Source organism: Equus asinus, chromosome 4 (assembly GCF_041296235.1).
Source record: "Equus asinus isolate D_3611 breed Donkey chromosome 4, EquAss-T2T_v2, whole genome shotgun sequence".
NCBI classification, from domain to species: domain Eukaryota; kingdom Metazoa; phylum Chordata; class Mammalia; order Perissodactyla; family Equidae; genus Equus; species Equus asinus.
The window spans coordinates 120,567,752-120,580,543 of record NC_091793.1 but is presented as its reverse complement, the minus strand read 5'-3'; the positions used below and the strand labels follow the sequence as shown (position 1 = coordinate 120,580,543).

At 36.5% G+C, this 12,792-nt stretch overlaps 1 protein-coding gene across 4 annotated transcripts in view; it reads left to right on the top strand.

Moving 5' to 3' along the window:
* NCKAP1 (NCK associated protein 1) overlaps positions 1-12,792 on the top strand; it is a 96,001-nt gene that overhangs the window by 57,387 nt on the left and 25,822 nt on the right. For all 4 annotated transcript variants that reach the window (XM_044768606.2, XM_070508219.1, XM_070508218.1 and 1 more), the window contains 4 exons: positions 406-538; positions 8,849-8,968; positions 9,576-9,715; positions 10,581-10,712. In XM_044768606.2, the coding sequence (XP_044624541.1) occupies positions 406-538; positions 8,849-8,968; positions 9,576-9,715; positions 10,581-10,712 (525 nt within the window). The remainder of the gene's footprint in view (positions 1-405; positions 539-8,848; positions 8,969-9,575; positions 9,716-10,580; positions 10,713-12,792) is intronic.

Sequence of the window (12,792 nt, the reverse complement as noted above, 5' to 3'; positions counted from 1 at the left end):
CCAGAAGTAATTTAAAATTAATGGTGTGTCTTTGAATTGGCAGTGTGTTTCTTTCTTAGTAGGACATAAAATAATGATGTTTCTTAGAATTGATTGTGACTTAGCTTTGATGAAATTTGATGATGTAAGATTTGAATGTCACATACTCATATGCCATAGATATGGTTTATTTTGTTTTTATTTTAAAATTTGTTAATATTATAAAAATATTTTTATTACTCCAGAATGATTATTGATGTGTAAGAGGTACTCTTTGGAAAAATAACTATTCTCTTCTTAAGGGAATAAGTGCTACCAGTTGGTAACTTTCATTCAGTTAAATTAACTGTAAGGTCCTGTATCATAAAATTTTAATTTTAACTATAAAAATTGTAATTCTAATTTTTAATTTGTTTCCTTGTGTAGTTTTTATAGTCGTGCTTTTGAGAAGATGTTTCAACAGTGTTTGGAGTTACCATCTCAGTCAAGATACTCAATTGCATTTCCACTACTTTGCACTCATTTTATGAGTTGCACTCATGAACTGTGTCCAGAAGAGGTAATTTCAGAGTATTACTGTGATTCATATGGTATGCAGAATAAACTAGACCAAACATGTAGCTGACTAAATGTTTACAAAGTCATAATTATCTAATCTAACTTCCCACCTAATGCATCCTTATGCAGAATCAGAAGAATGCTTGAATAGATATGTGATATAGATATAATATATTTGGATAGATAAACATACATACATTTTTATAAGAACATAGCATAAAGGTACTTGGAATTAACTTTATTAAAATAAATCATGGGCCAGGTACTAATGTTTATGGTAAAGTTATATACAGTAATTGATTTTGTATGCTTACTGTAAGTCTGAAACTATTATTGAAGACGTGAAAATTGAATGTACAGATTACTGACCAAACATAACCATGTCAAAGGAGAATTTCATGACTTGTTAATATGGTAGATATAGTAAACAGAATTAAAATTTGTCGGTATTTATTGGAGTCTTCTCTCTTTTTTTGTAGTGAGTCTGACTAAGGATTTGTCAGTTTTGTTTATCTCCTTAGAGAACCAGCTCTTTGTTTCATTGATTCTTTCTACAGTCTTTTTTGTTTCAATTTCATTTATTTCTGCTCTAATTTTTATTATTTCTCTCCTACTGGCTTTGGGCTTTGTTCTTCTTTTTCTAGTTCTGTTAGGTGTAGTTTGAGATTGCTTATTTGAGATTTTTCCTGTTTGTTAAGATGAGCCTGTACTGCAATGAATTTCCCTCTTAGGACCACTTTTGCTACATCCCATATGAGTTGTTATGGTGCGTTTTAATTTTCATTTGTCTCCAGATATTTTTTGATTTTTCCTTTAATTTCTTCAGTGATCCATTGGTTGTTCAGTAGCATGTTGTTTAGTCTCCACATCTTTGTACCTTTCCCAGCTTTTTTTTTTGGTAGTTGATTTCTAGTTTCATGGCATTATGGTTGGAAAAGATGCTTGATATTATTTCAGTCTTCTTAAATTTATTGAGACTTACCTGGTTTCCCAACATATGGTCTATCCTTAAGAATGTTCCATGTGCACTTGAGAAAAATGTGTAATCTCCTGTTTTGGGATGAAGTGTTCTATGTGTATCTGTTAAATCCATCTGGTCTAGTTTTTCATTTAATTCCACAATTTCCTTGTTAACTTTCTGTCTGGATGATCTGTCCATTGTTGTAAGTGGGGTGTTGAGGTCCCCAACTATTATTGTGGTGTTGTTAATATCTCCTTTTAGGTTTGTTAATAGTTGTTTTATGTATTTGGTGCTCCTGTGTTGGGTGCATAAATATTTGTAAGTGTTATGTCTTCTTGGTGGATTGTCCCTTTTATCATTATATACTGCCCATCTTTGTCCCATTTTATCTGTCCCATTTTACCCATTTTATCTTTTTTTTTCGAGGAAGATTAGTCCTGAGCTAACATCTGCCACCAATCCTCCTCTTTTTGCTGAGGAAGACTGGCCCTGAGCTAACATCCGTGCCTATCTTCCTCCACTTTATATGTGGGACACCTCCTACAGCATGGCTTGATGAGGGGTGTGGCAGTGGGTATGTCCACACCCATGATCTGAACTGGAAAACCCTGGGCTGCTGAAGTGGAACATGTGAACTTAACCGCTGTGCCGCCGGGCTGGGCCCTACCTGTTTTATCTTGAAGTCTACTTTGTCTAAATACGGCAACACCTGTTTTGTTTTGTTTGCCATTAGCTTGGAGTATTGTTGGAGCTGAGAAGTGTTTCCTGGAGGCAGCATATTGTTGGGTCTTGTTTTTTAATCCATCCCACCACTCTGTGTCTTTTGATTGGAGAGTTCAGTCCATTTACATTTAGACTGATTATCGATATATGAGGTCTTAATGCTGCCATTTTAGCACTTGTTTTCTGGTTCTTCTGCATTACTTTTGTTTCTTGTCCTGTGTATTTCAGACTACCATTTCAGTTAGGTAGTTTTTGATACTTTTTTTCTAGTTTTCTCTGTATTTATCATTTGTGTCTCTGTCCTAATTATTTGTTTAGTGGTTACCATGAGGTTTGTATAAAAAAATCTTGTAGATGAGATAGTCCATTGTCTGATAGCCTCTTAATTCCTTGGACCAAGCCAATTCCATCCCTTGCCTCTTCCGCTTCTAAGTTGTTATTGTCACATATTATTCCCTCTTGTGTTGGAAGTTTGTGGTTAAAAAGACAAGATTATATTTATTTTTGGTGTTTTCCTTCTCCTTATCTTTAATGTTACATTAAATGTTGGGTAACCTGTTCTGATAGAGAGCTGCAATTTTCTGATTTCGTCTATCTGTCTGTTTGCTCAGGGTTTTGTAACCCCTTTCTTTTTTTTTTTTCAGGTATGAGAGCCTTCTTGGGGATTTCTTGTAGGGGGTATCTTGTGGCAATGAACTCCGTTAGCTTTTGTTTATCTGGAAAAGGTTTTATTTCTCCATTGTATCTGAAGGATATTTTCGCTGGACAGGGTATTCTTGGCTGAAAGTTTTTGTCTTTCAGAATTTTGAATATATCATTGCACTCTCTCCTAGCCTGTAAGGTTTCTGCTGAGAAATCCGCTGAAGGCCTGATAGGGGTTCCTTTGGAAGTTATTTTCTTTCACCTTGCTGCCCTTAATATTTTTTTTGTCATTGACTTTTACCAGCTTTACTACTATATGCCTTAGAAAAGGTCTTTTTACATTGATGCAGTTTGGAGATCTGTTGGCTTCTGTCACATGGATTGCCTGCTGCTTTCACAGATTTGGGAAGTTCTCAGCTATTATTTCTTTGAACAAGCTTTCTGCTCCATTCTCCTTCTCTTCTCCTTGTGGAATACCTGTAATCCTTATGTTGCATTTCCTAATTGAGTCGGATATTTCTCGGAGAGTTCCTTCATTTCTTTTTAGTCTTAGTTCCTCTCCTCCTCCATCTGAAACATTTCTATATTTCTGTTCTCAAGACTGTTAATTCTTTCCTCCACAATATCAGCTCTTGTTCAGGGAGTCTAGATTTTTCTTTATCTCATCCATTGTGTTTTTCATCTCCAACATTTCTGATTGGTGGTTCTTTATAGTTGCAGTCTCTTTTGTGAAGAATTCCCTCTGTTCATTAAATTTGTTCCTGATTTCTTTGAACTGTCTTTCTGTATTTTCTTTTAACTTAAGTTTTTTTTATGATAGCTATTTTTAATTCTCTGTCATTTAAATTATAAATTTCTAGGCCTTCAGTATTGATTTCTGGGTACTTGTCATTTTCCTTCTGGTCTGGGGATTTAATATATTTTTTCATAGTGCTTGATGGCATGGATTTGTGCCTCCACATAGACAGACTTTGGTTGCAGTTTCTACTTGCCGCCACTAGGGGGAGGGGGCAGGACCTGTGTAATCTGAGCCCACCAGGATCCCTGTCAGCTGTGTCTGTCCAAGCCTGGTCCGCTCCTTGGGATCACAGTGGCCCTGTAGGGCCTCCCACCAAATGGGAAAGCAATCACACAGGGGCTCCAAGCTGCTGCCACCTGCTCCCACAGTCCTGCCCAGACGCCCTCCCCACTTGGGAACTGCAGTGGTACTATGGGTGTTCATGGCAGCCGGGAGCTTATTCGCCTAGACTCCAGCTCTGCCGCTGTCTGGTCCTAGGTTGTACCAGCTGTTGTGTTTGATGGGCGGGACCTCCTCACTGGATCTGAGCCATAGCTGTTCCCTGGGACTGTGGTGGGACTGTGGACTCTCCCACTGGTTGAGAGAGTGATCACATGTGGGCTCAGGGCTGCTGCCACCTGCCCTGCAGTCTCACTGAGTTGCACTCCCCCTTTGGGACTGCAGCAGTACTATGGGTGTTTGAGGCAGCCAGCAGCTTGTTCGCCCATGCTCACAGCTCTGCCGCTGTCTGCTCCTAGGTCACACCAGCCTTTGTGCTTGGTGGGCGGGGCCACCTCACTGGGTCTGAGCCTAAGCTGCTCCCATTGGACTCTCCCATGGATGGGGAAGCAATCACGTAGGGGCTCAGGGATGCCATCACCTGTTTCCACATTTGGGTCAAGGCACTTGCCAAGGCCCTTGGTGCTGCAGTGGTGTTATGAGCGCTTCAGCCGGGAAATCAGTAGCGTGCGTGTACTGCACTGCCTGGGGGCTGGAGACTGCTCACCTAGCTCCGCTACCTCCTGAGGGTAGTCTATCCATCTTCAGATGTACAGCAGCACTGGTCTCTCAGGCGTCCTGATGTGTTGTGTGGATATCCTCTGTTGATCAACAAATGTCCATTCAGTTTTACTTTGGAGGAGGAGAGACAAAGGGAACAGCTCACTCTGCCACGTTGCTGATGTCCCAGATTTGCTGGTATTTGTAAGACACACACACGCAGGCATACACAGTTATTGAATGATTGAACTACACAGTAGTTTTATTGATACCAAGTATGTAAAAAATGTACTCAGTATTCCTTTTAATCTTTAAAGAAGAAATATCACTTTATGAGTGTGGTAAGAATATATATTAAAACTAAATGGTATATTTCTTTATAATTGAACTTAGTGCTAAGTCCCTTTACTTAGAACTGTAGAACTTGTAGAAAAGAAACTTACAGATAGCAGTAGCATTGTTAATATCTTTAAGCATTAGGTAACATTTGTTGCAGATTATATTCTAGCATTCCATTAGAAGCAGACTCTGAGACAGAGATTAGCCTGCAGGAAGTTTATTAGGGAGTACTTTTAGGATTAATATTTGTGAGGATATTAACACCACAAATTTTAATATAGTTACAGATTTTTTGGATTTAATAGATTTTTTCCCACAAGGTTGATACATAAGATATACTTAATTTTTTCCTCCTCATCATCCTTCCCACTAAATTACCCGTCAAGTCCTCTTAATTTTACTTGTGTAGTATCATTTCTTGAATCTATCCTCTACTTTCCATTGCCGTTGTCACTATTGTAGTTCATATTTTTAATATTCTTCATATGTACTCTTAAATAGTTCTCCTTCTTTCAATATTTCTATCTTTAAGACTAAGATACTGCCACTAGAGTGTCTCTTTCCTTCTTAAAGAACTGTCAGGGATTGTCCATTGCATTTGGAGAAAGTAAAAATTTCTCAGTCAGGCATTTAAAATCCTCAACAATTTGATCTCTACTCCCAGTGTCTCTTTTTGGCCTTTAAAAAAAATTGTGATTGAAAAATATAGGTAGAATATAAAAATGTACCATTTTAGCTATTTTTAAATGTACAGTTCAGTGGCATTAATTACCTTCACAGTGTTGTGTGACCACCACCACTATCTATTTCCAAAACTTTCATCACCCCAAGCAGAAACTCTGTAATCATTAAGCAGTAACTCCCCATCCCTTCTGTCCTTGTTATCCTTTAGTCTACTTTCTGTCTCTATGAATTTGCCTATTCTAGATAGTTCATATAAATGGAATCATACACTATTTGTCCTTTTGTACTTGGCTTATTTCACTTAGCATACTGTTTCAAGATTCATCCATGTTGTAGCATGTATCAGAACTTCCTTCTTTTGTATGGCTGAGTAATAATCCATTGTGTGTATATACTGCGTTTTGTTTATCCACTCCTCTGTTGATGGACTCTACCCTCATTCTTATCTTCTGCTTTCCACTCCTTAGTAATTATAATTAGTCCATTTATACAAATCATACTAATTTACTTGTCTACTTTTAGGCCTCTTAAAGGCTTTTCCCTATACATAAAATTCATTTCACTGCACCTCTACCTGTTGTACTCTTATTTCTTCTTCAGTGCTCAGCTTAAATTCCGCTTCCTCCATAAAGATTTTCAGCATTTATCCAGTTAGAATTTGTCCCTCCTTTACCATATTTTCATTGCACTTTATATCATGATTATATGTCATTGTCTACTTTGTATCATTTATTTTAATGTTTTTGCCTCATTTAGTTGGTAAAGTTATGGTTCCTTAATAGGGCAAGACTGAATTCTTATCAAGTAATTACAACAGGTAATTAATAATGTGTTTATATATTTATAGAACCATAAAACTTATATGGCATTCTTCTGTTGCATTTAATTCTTACAGTGACAACATAGGCAGTACAGCTAATTACCTTTAGTTTACAGATGAAGAAAGTCTCTAGTGGACTGATGTGTTTTTTTCTCCCTGTAGTCATGAAGCTAGTAAGTGGCAATGTAGCTAATTTATTAAAGCCTGTTATTTTCCAGCTGTGCCTTGTTAAATCCTGTGATAAAAAGATGTGAAGATACAATCTCAACCCTTAACAAATCTCTGATCTGATGATCTGTGCTGTGGTCGAAATATGCATGGGGCACTCTGGAAGCATTGAAGGAATTCACATAAGGGTGAGGGTAGAGTAAGTTGGTGGGCATAGTTCTCAGTGCAGTCTAGCGTTATAATTTTGATTTTAGCCATTTGGCACATTTAGATCAAAAACATTATAGGAAAAGTCTCCAAAACAACTTCTTAATGCTGAGGCCTCAGTTTGAGCTGGAATACTTAAAATGAATTTGCAGAAAGGCAGTATGTTTTGAACCAGATTTGAAATTCACACCCTGCTAGGTCAGCAGGGTCCCCAGATAGAGACAGCCAGAACTAATGGGAAACTAGTAATTGTGTTCCTCTGTCAGTACTTTTGAGTATAGAAGTAGTTCATTCATCTTTTCCAGTCTCACCGTTTAAAAATCTTCCATATGCTGTTGTTTCTCAAATTTATGTCTCCACCCTTAACTCTTCCCTTCATCTCTAGGTTTCCTCTATATCCAGCTGCAACTTAGGTATGTTTAGTCATCTGAAATGTAACATGTCCAGAATAGAACTGTTAATTCTCTGCATCTTAACCCACCCCTAACCTTGGAGCCTTTTATGTTTTTGGCTCTACCTTTATATATATCTGAACTCCTGCCTCTTCTCACTCTTGTCCAATCCACATCGTATATTGCCTGGATTTTTGTTACGTCTCCTAAATGCTCTTTCTGCTTCTGCCATTGTCCTTCTAAAGTCTGTTCTCAGCCCTGCAGCCAGAGGCAGAGAGCAGCTAGATCATGGAGAGACTTGTGACATGTTAAGAAACCATAGTTGTTTTGTTTTCCAGTCTCAGAATTTCTGAGCCTCTTGAAGAGGAGTAGTGAAATCAGATCTGTATTTTAAATGTTAGTCTAGTAAGTTTGAAGCAGTGCTAATTCAGTATTCTTTTTCCAGAAAGAAGTGACAGCAAAGGACATGTTTTATCTTTCAAGAGTCAGAATTCAGTTAAACAAAACTCTTAGATGTTTATAATTTGAAATCATTCCTTAAGTAAAGTGAACTAATATTTAATATTACCTGGCCTGGGGATCCCTTTTGATTTGGCTTCCTATTAAAGTTTTAAAGGGTATTTTAAATAAAATATGTTAATAAGGTATCATGATAGATCTAGGAATATAATTATTTTGCATGTTTAAGTATTTTTATATTCTTTTACATTTATTACAGCAGCAGAGAAATAATGTATATAATCGCTGTATGTTATATAATTATGGACCATCAAGGAAGGAAAACTTTTTAAAATTTGTCTCTTTGTAAAGTATTACAAATGTATAGTACAGAATTGTACAGCATTATATAATCAACATTCCAGTTACCATTGACAAGAAAAACCTATTAAACTATTGCAACATCTCCCAAAACTAAAAAGATACAGAATCCTGTAGATAGAGATGGATGGATTTGAGTGTGTGTCTACATATATATATTTATAAAGTCTCCTAAAAATTAAATACAATGTTCTTTTTTTCCCCTGTGGTGTTCAGAAAATGCATAGTCAGCTTTTTCTCTGTCCTCTGGGATAGGGAGTTTGATTTTGGGGAATCAAATGCCTTGTGAATTTGTTTGCTTTACTGACTCGATTTCTAACAGTTTTAAATATTTGAGCTTTTCTTTTCTGTTTATACACTACAAAGTTGTTTGTTGTGTCAAGATTTATATGCATATAAAATCAGGTAAGATTAGAAAACATTAAATCTGTTATTTCACATCTTATGCTTGATATTTTAGTATTTAAGAACTGGATATAGGACATTGTGGAATTTGAATACTAAATTAATAGTTTTTCTAGTGAAGGAAAATACTGGTTCTTTAAGATTCCTTCTAATCATAGTTTACTTGTATAATGACAAAATATGTATTTTATGTCATTTGTATGCAAATGCAATATGGTAGATAAGTTCTTACAAGAGATAAAAGAAATCTATAACATTTCCCACCTCCACTACTTATTGTAGAATAGACTTTAAGCTTATTTTCCATGTTGTGTTTTAATTCAAACTACTTTCTTCTAACTTTTATTATTGTTATTGTTATTCTGCTGTAACAGCGACATCACATTGGAGATCGCAGTCTTTCCTTATGTAATATGTTTCTGGATGAAATGGCCAAACAAGCTCGAAATCTCATCACTGATATTTGCACAGAGCAGTGTACTCTTAGTGACCAGGTAATAATTTAAGTGTTTTCTTACAGATAGAAAATTTGTGTATGAAGGCAAGAAAATTAGCTATTAGCCAATTATTTTTTTATTCTCAGACTTTCAGGAAATCTCATTACCTCTTATTGTGAAGCTCTGTTAGTAGGTTTTTAAAAAATTACCGCTGTCTTTAGGATTGCTTACTGTTTAAAATCCGACCTCTAGCTTGGCATTCAAGTCCCTTCCTGATAGCTCCAACCTACCTACTCTCCCCTGCGCTTTCTGTTCCACCACCTAATAGTACTCACAAGATTGTGAACACATCATGTCCTAACATAGTTTTGTTCTTCATAGGCCATTTTCCTTCCAGTAAAATGTTCTTTCTCATTTCCTTGTTTGCCTGATATGTTTTCACTTATCCTTTAAACTGTGGCCTTGGTATAACTTCCTCTATGAACTGTTTCTTCACAAAAGATTTACCTATTTCTGTTTTCCCCCAAGCTGGCTAGGTAAACTGTCCTCCTCACAGTACTGCTCGCGTGGTAATTGCTACGCAGTCTGGATTCAGCTGAGGTTTGCTTCAGTAGTTACTGTGCTTTCAAAGTAATGTAAAGATTTCATTTCTTTTTAAATGTAGTTGCTGCCCAAGCATTGTGCCAAAACCATTAGTCAAGCAGTGAATAAGAAGTCAAAAAAACAGACTGGTAAGAAAGGGGAACCTGAAAGGGAAAAACCAGGAGTGGAGAGCATGAGGAAAAACAGGCTGGTGGTGACCAAGTAAGCCCTCCACTTTTATTGTGTCTTTTTGTTACACGTAGAAGAGTTTTTTTCATGTTTTTGTGTGGCATTTAGTACTGAGGAAATGCTAGTAATTGTAAATTGTTCATTTCCTAGTCATTAGTTTTTTTATTTTTGTGAACTTGATTAGCCAGTTAGTGCTTATTTCATCCTAAAATACAGATTTGAATTTTTGAAGAAAATACATGTAATAGATGATATTTGTCTTTATATACTGAATAGTGAAGGCCAAGAATCTGTCTAAAAATTTGGTGGGGGGGCACAGTATAAGCAATCGGTAATTTTCAATTTATTTAAAATCAGATATCTGAGACTTTATTTTGGTATGTTGTCATATATTAGAACATACCTAGTATCATTTTAAAATGGATGTGTCAGACTAGATGGCATTCAAGGCTGTTTGTTTGTTTGAAGGGGAGGCATAGGTGGGCAATAATGGATGAATATTTTTTTGTTTAAAGTAAATTTCATACTTCCTTGTTTCCTGCATTAAGCAAGCTATTTACCATTTTTGTAGATAATTTTCTTCCTCCACAACAGAAGGTACAGCAGGAGTTGGAAGTGATTGTATTTATGAGTGCAGAATCAGCTCTTCCTTGGGTATTAAGTTAACATAGTCATTATCATCTGAATGTAGAAACGAATGACACTGTCTTTATAAGGTTGCTCTCATATGTTAGCGATACCCTTAAAGATTTTGAACCTCGTCAGTTTAGGAGAGGAAAAAAATTGGATTCTGTAATTATTTTCTCCAAGTAAGATCTGATATGTTTATAAAATTAATTTTGTATTGCTATGATGAAATGTTGAAAATTTTATTTACTGTTTATTAATATTTTTTCAGCCTTGATAAATTGCACACTGCACTTTCTGAGTTGTGTTTCTCTATAAATTACGTACCAAACATGGTGGTTTGGGAGCATACCTTTACCCCCCGAGAATATTTGACTTCTCATCTGGAAATCCGCTTTACTAAGTAAGAAAGAATATAAACTGTTTTGGGTTGTTGGTTCAGTTAATGTTTGTTATATTTATTCTTCATATCTATACAGTGTTTCCTTTTATGAGGAGAAGCATTAGTAGAACTGATATAGTATAAAGAATAATGAACTGGGAATTTCTTAAATTACCCAGATTCTTGTCCCGTACTGGTTATTAACTAGTTGTAACACTGGACAAGCCATTAATCTCCATGATCCTTGGCTTCCTTGTAAGCAGAATGAGAAGACTGGAGCAAATCAGTGTATTTCAGCAGGCAGGTGGTAACCCAATAAGGTGATGAAATCAGTTTAGAAGGTTGTAGTCAACATTTTAAGAAAGAAGAGGGAGGGAATGAAAGGAAAGAAGGAAGAATAAAAAGAATCTGTGCGGGTCCAGCTCGATGGTGCAGCAGTTAAGTGTGCACGTTCTGCTTTGGTGGCCTGGGGTTCACCAGTTCAGCTCCCGGGTGTGGACATGGCACTGCTTGGCACGCCATGCTGTGGTAGGAGTCCTACATGTAAAGGTAGTGGATGATGGGCATGGGTGTTAGCTCAGGGCCAGTCTTCCTCAGCAAAAAGAGGAGGATTGGCAGCAGTTAGCTCAGGGCTAATCTTCCTCCAAAAAGAAATAAAACGGAATCTGTGCATTGTATGTAATAAGTGGAAATATTCCTTCATGAAACTTTTCAGTTATGTGTGTGTGTGTACTGAGTTATCATGCTACATACATATCTTACAGTGTGTCATAGTCAAATGTTTGAAAACCTCAGGACTGGATGAACTCTTAAGTCTTTTCTGAATTCAGATCTATGCTGTTGTGCCAGTAGAATTCTAGACTTTTGAGGTGCTCAATTCTAATTAGAGTTTTGTAAGTTGTATATATGTTTCTTGAAATGTTATTGCATGTAAGACAGAAACCTTTCAGTTTTATAAATGTTGCTTCAACCTTTTCCTAAAATTACACATTTATTTATCAAAGAAAATAGTGATTGATTTGACAACTTTTTTCTGAAAGGCTTAAAGCAATTTATAAAGCAAAATTTTGCCAAAAGTTTTTCAAAGTTTTGTAGTCATTAACAAATAGTATTTGTACCATATGGTTAACAATGTTTTAAGTACCATGAATAGTAATGAAACAGTATAAAGCTTAGAGCTACAACAATTAGAGAACAAAATAGGAGACTATATAAATGGGTGGTAAATTGAGTGTTAAGCCATCAGTTGCCTAGAGAAGAGTCTGGTGTTGAACAAAGACTGTCTTTTGCTCTCTTTTAGTAAGCAGGCACCCTGACAGTGAAACCCAGAATGCTCTAGTATTTAGACCAAAGGGACATTATGCCCTGTGGTATTTATTATTTTCAACCAGGTGGGGGTGGTGGAGTGGTGGGTGGAAGGTGGGGTTTAGTTTATAGCTCCCTTGTTTTCCTTCTGTAAATAGTCAGGTCCATTAATCCATGGAGAAGCAGATGTTCTTTTTACCAAACTGCTTAGTGATCAGGATCAAGGCAAGGCTGTAAACTTGATTACCTGGGAAAGATTTTTGTACCAGGAGAAAAATAGGTTATGAGTATTAGTCGGTTGAATTTTGCTCGTCACTTGAGTACAATCTTAGGACTTAGAGGCTGTATACAAGGATAGCAGTTTTTGTCTTGAGTTGGTGTTTTGGGACTGTTTCTAGTGATGAGGTTTGTCGTCTTTAAGGATTCATCCTTAGAAATACAGCTCTAAGATCTTTGCAAATCTAATGCTCAGGGAGCTTTAAAGACAGTGAAATGGGGTGGCCAGTTTAGGAAAATATTTTCAAAATTTCTGTTTCCTTTTAGGCTTATACAGTTTCTTAGGATATAAACCAAACAGAACTGTGTTTTGTGTGCTGTGAGTGATTAAAGAATGATGAAATTTTTTATTTATTGCCTTGTTTTGAATGTCATGCATTTTGCTGAGAGGCAGCACTAAGTTAGGCCATCGTGGGTCAAACCCTAGACCCACCACTTCCAAGGAAAGTGACCTTGATCAGATTAGTTTACTTGAGTTCTGAGCCTTAGTTTTTTCCATCTGTGGAATGGTGGTGATAGT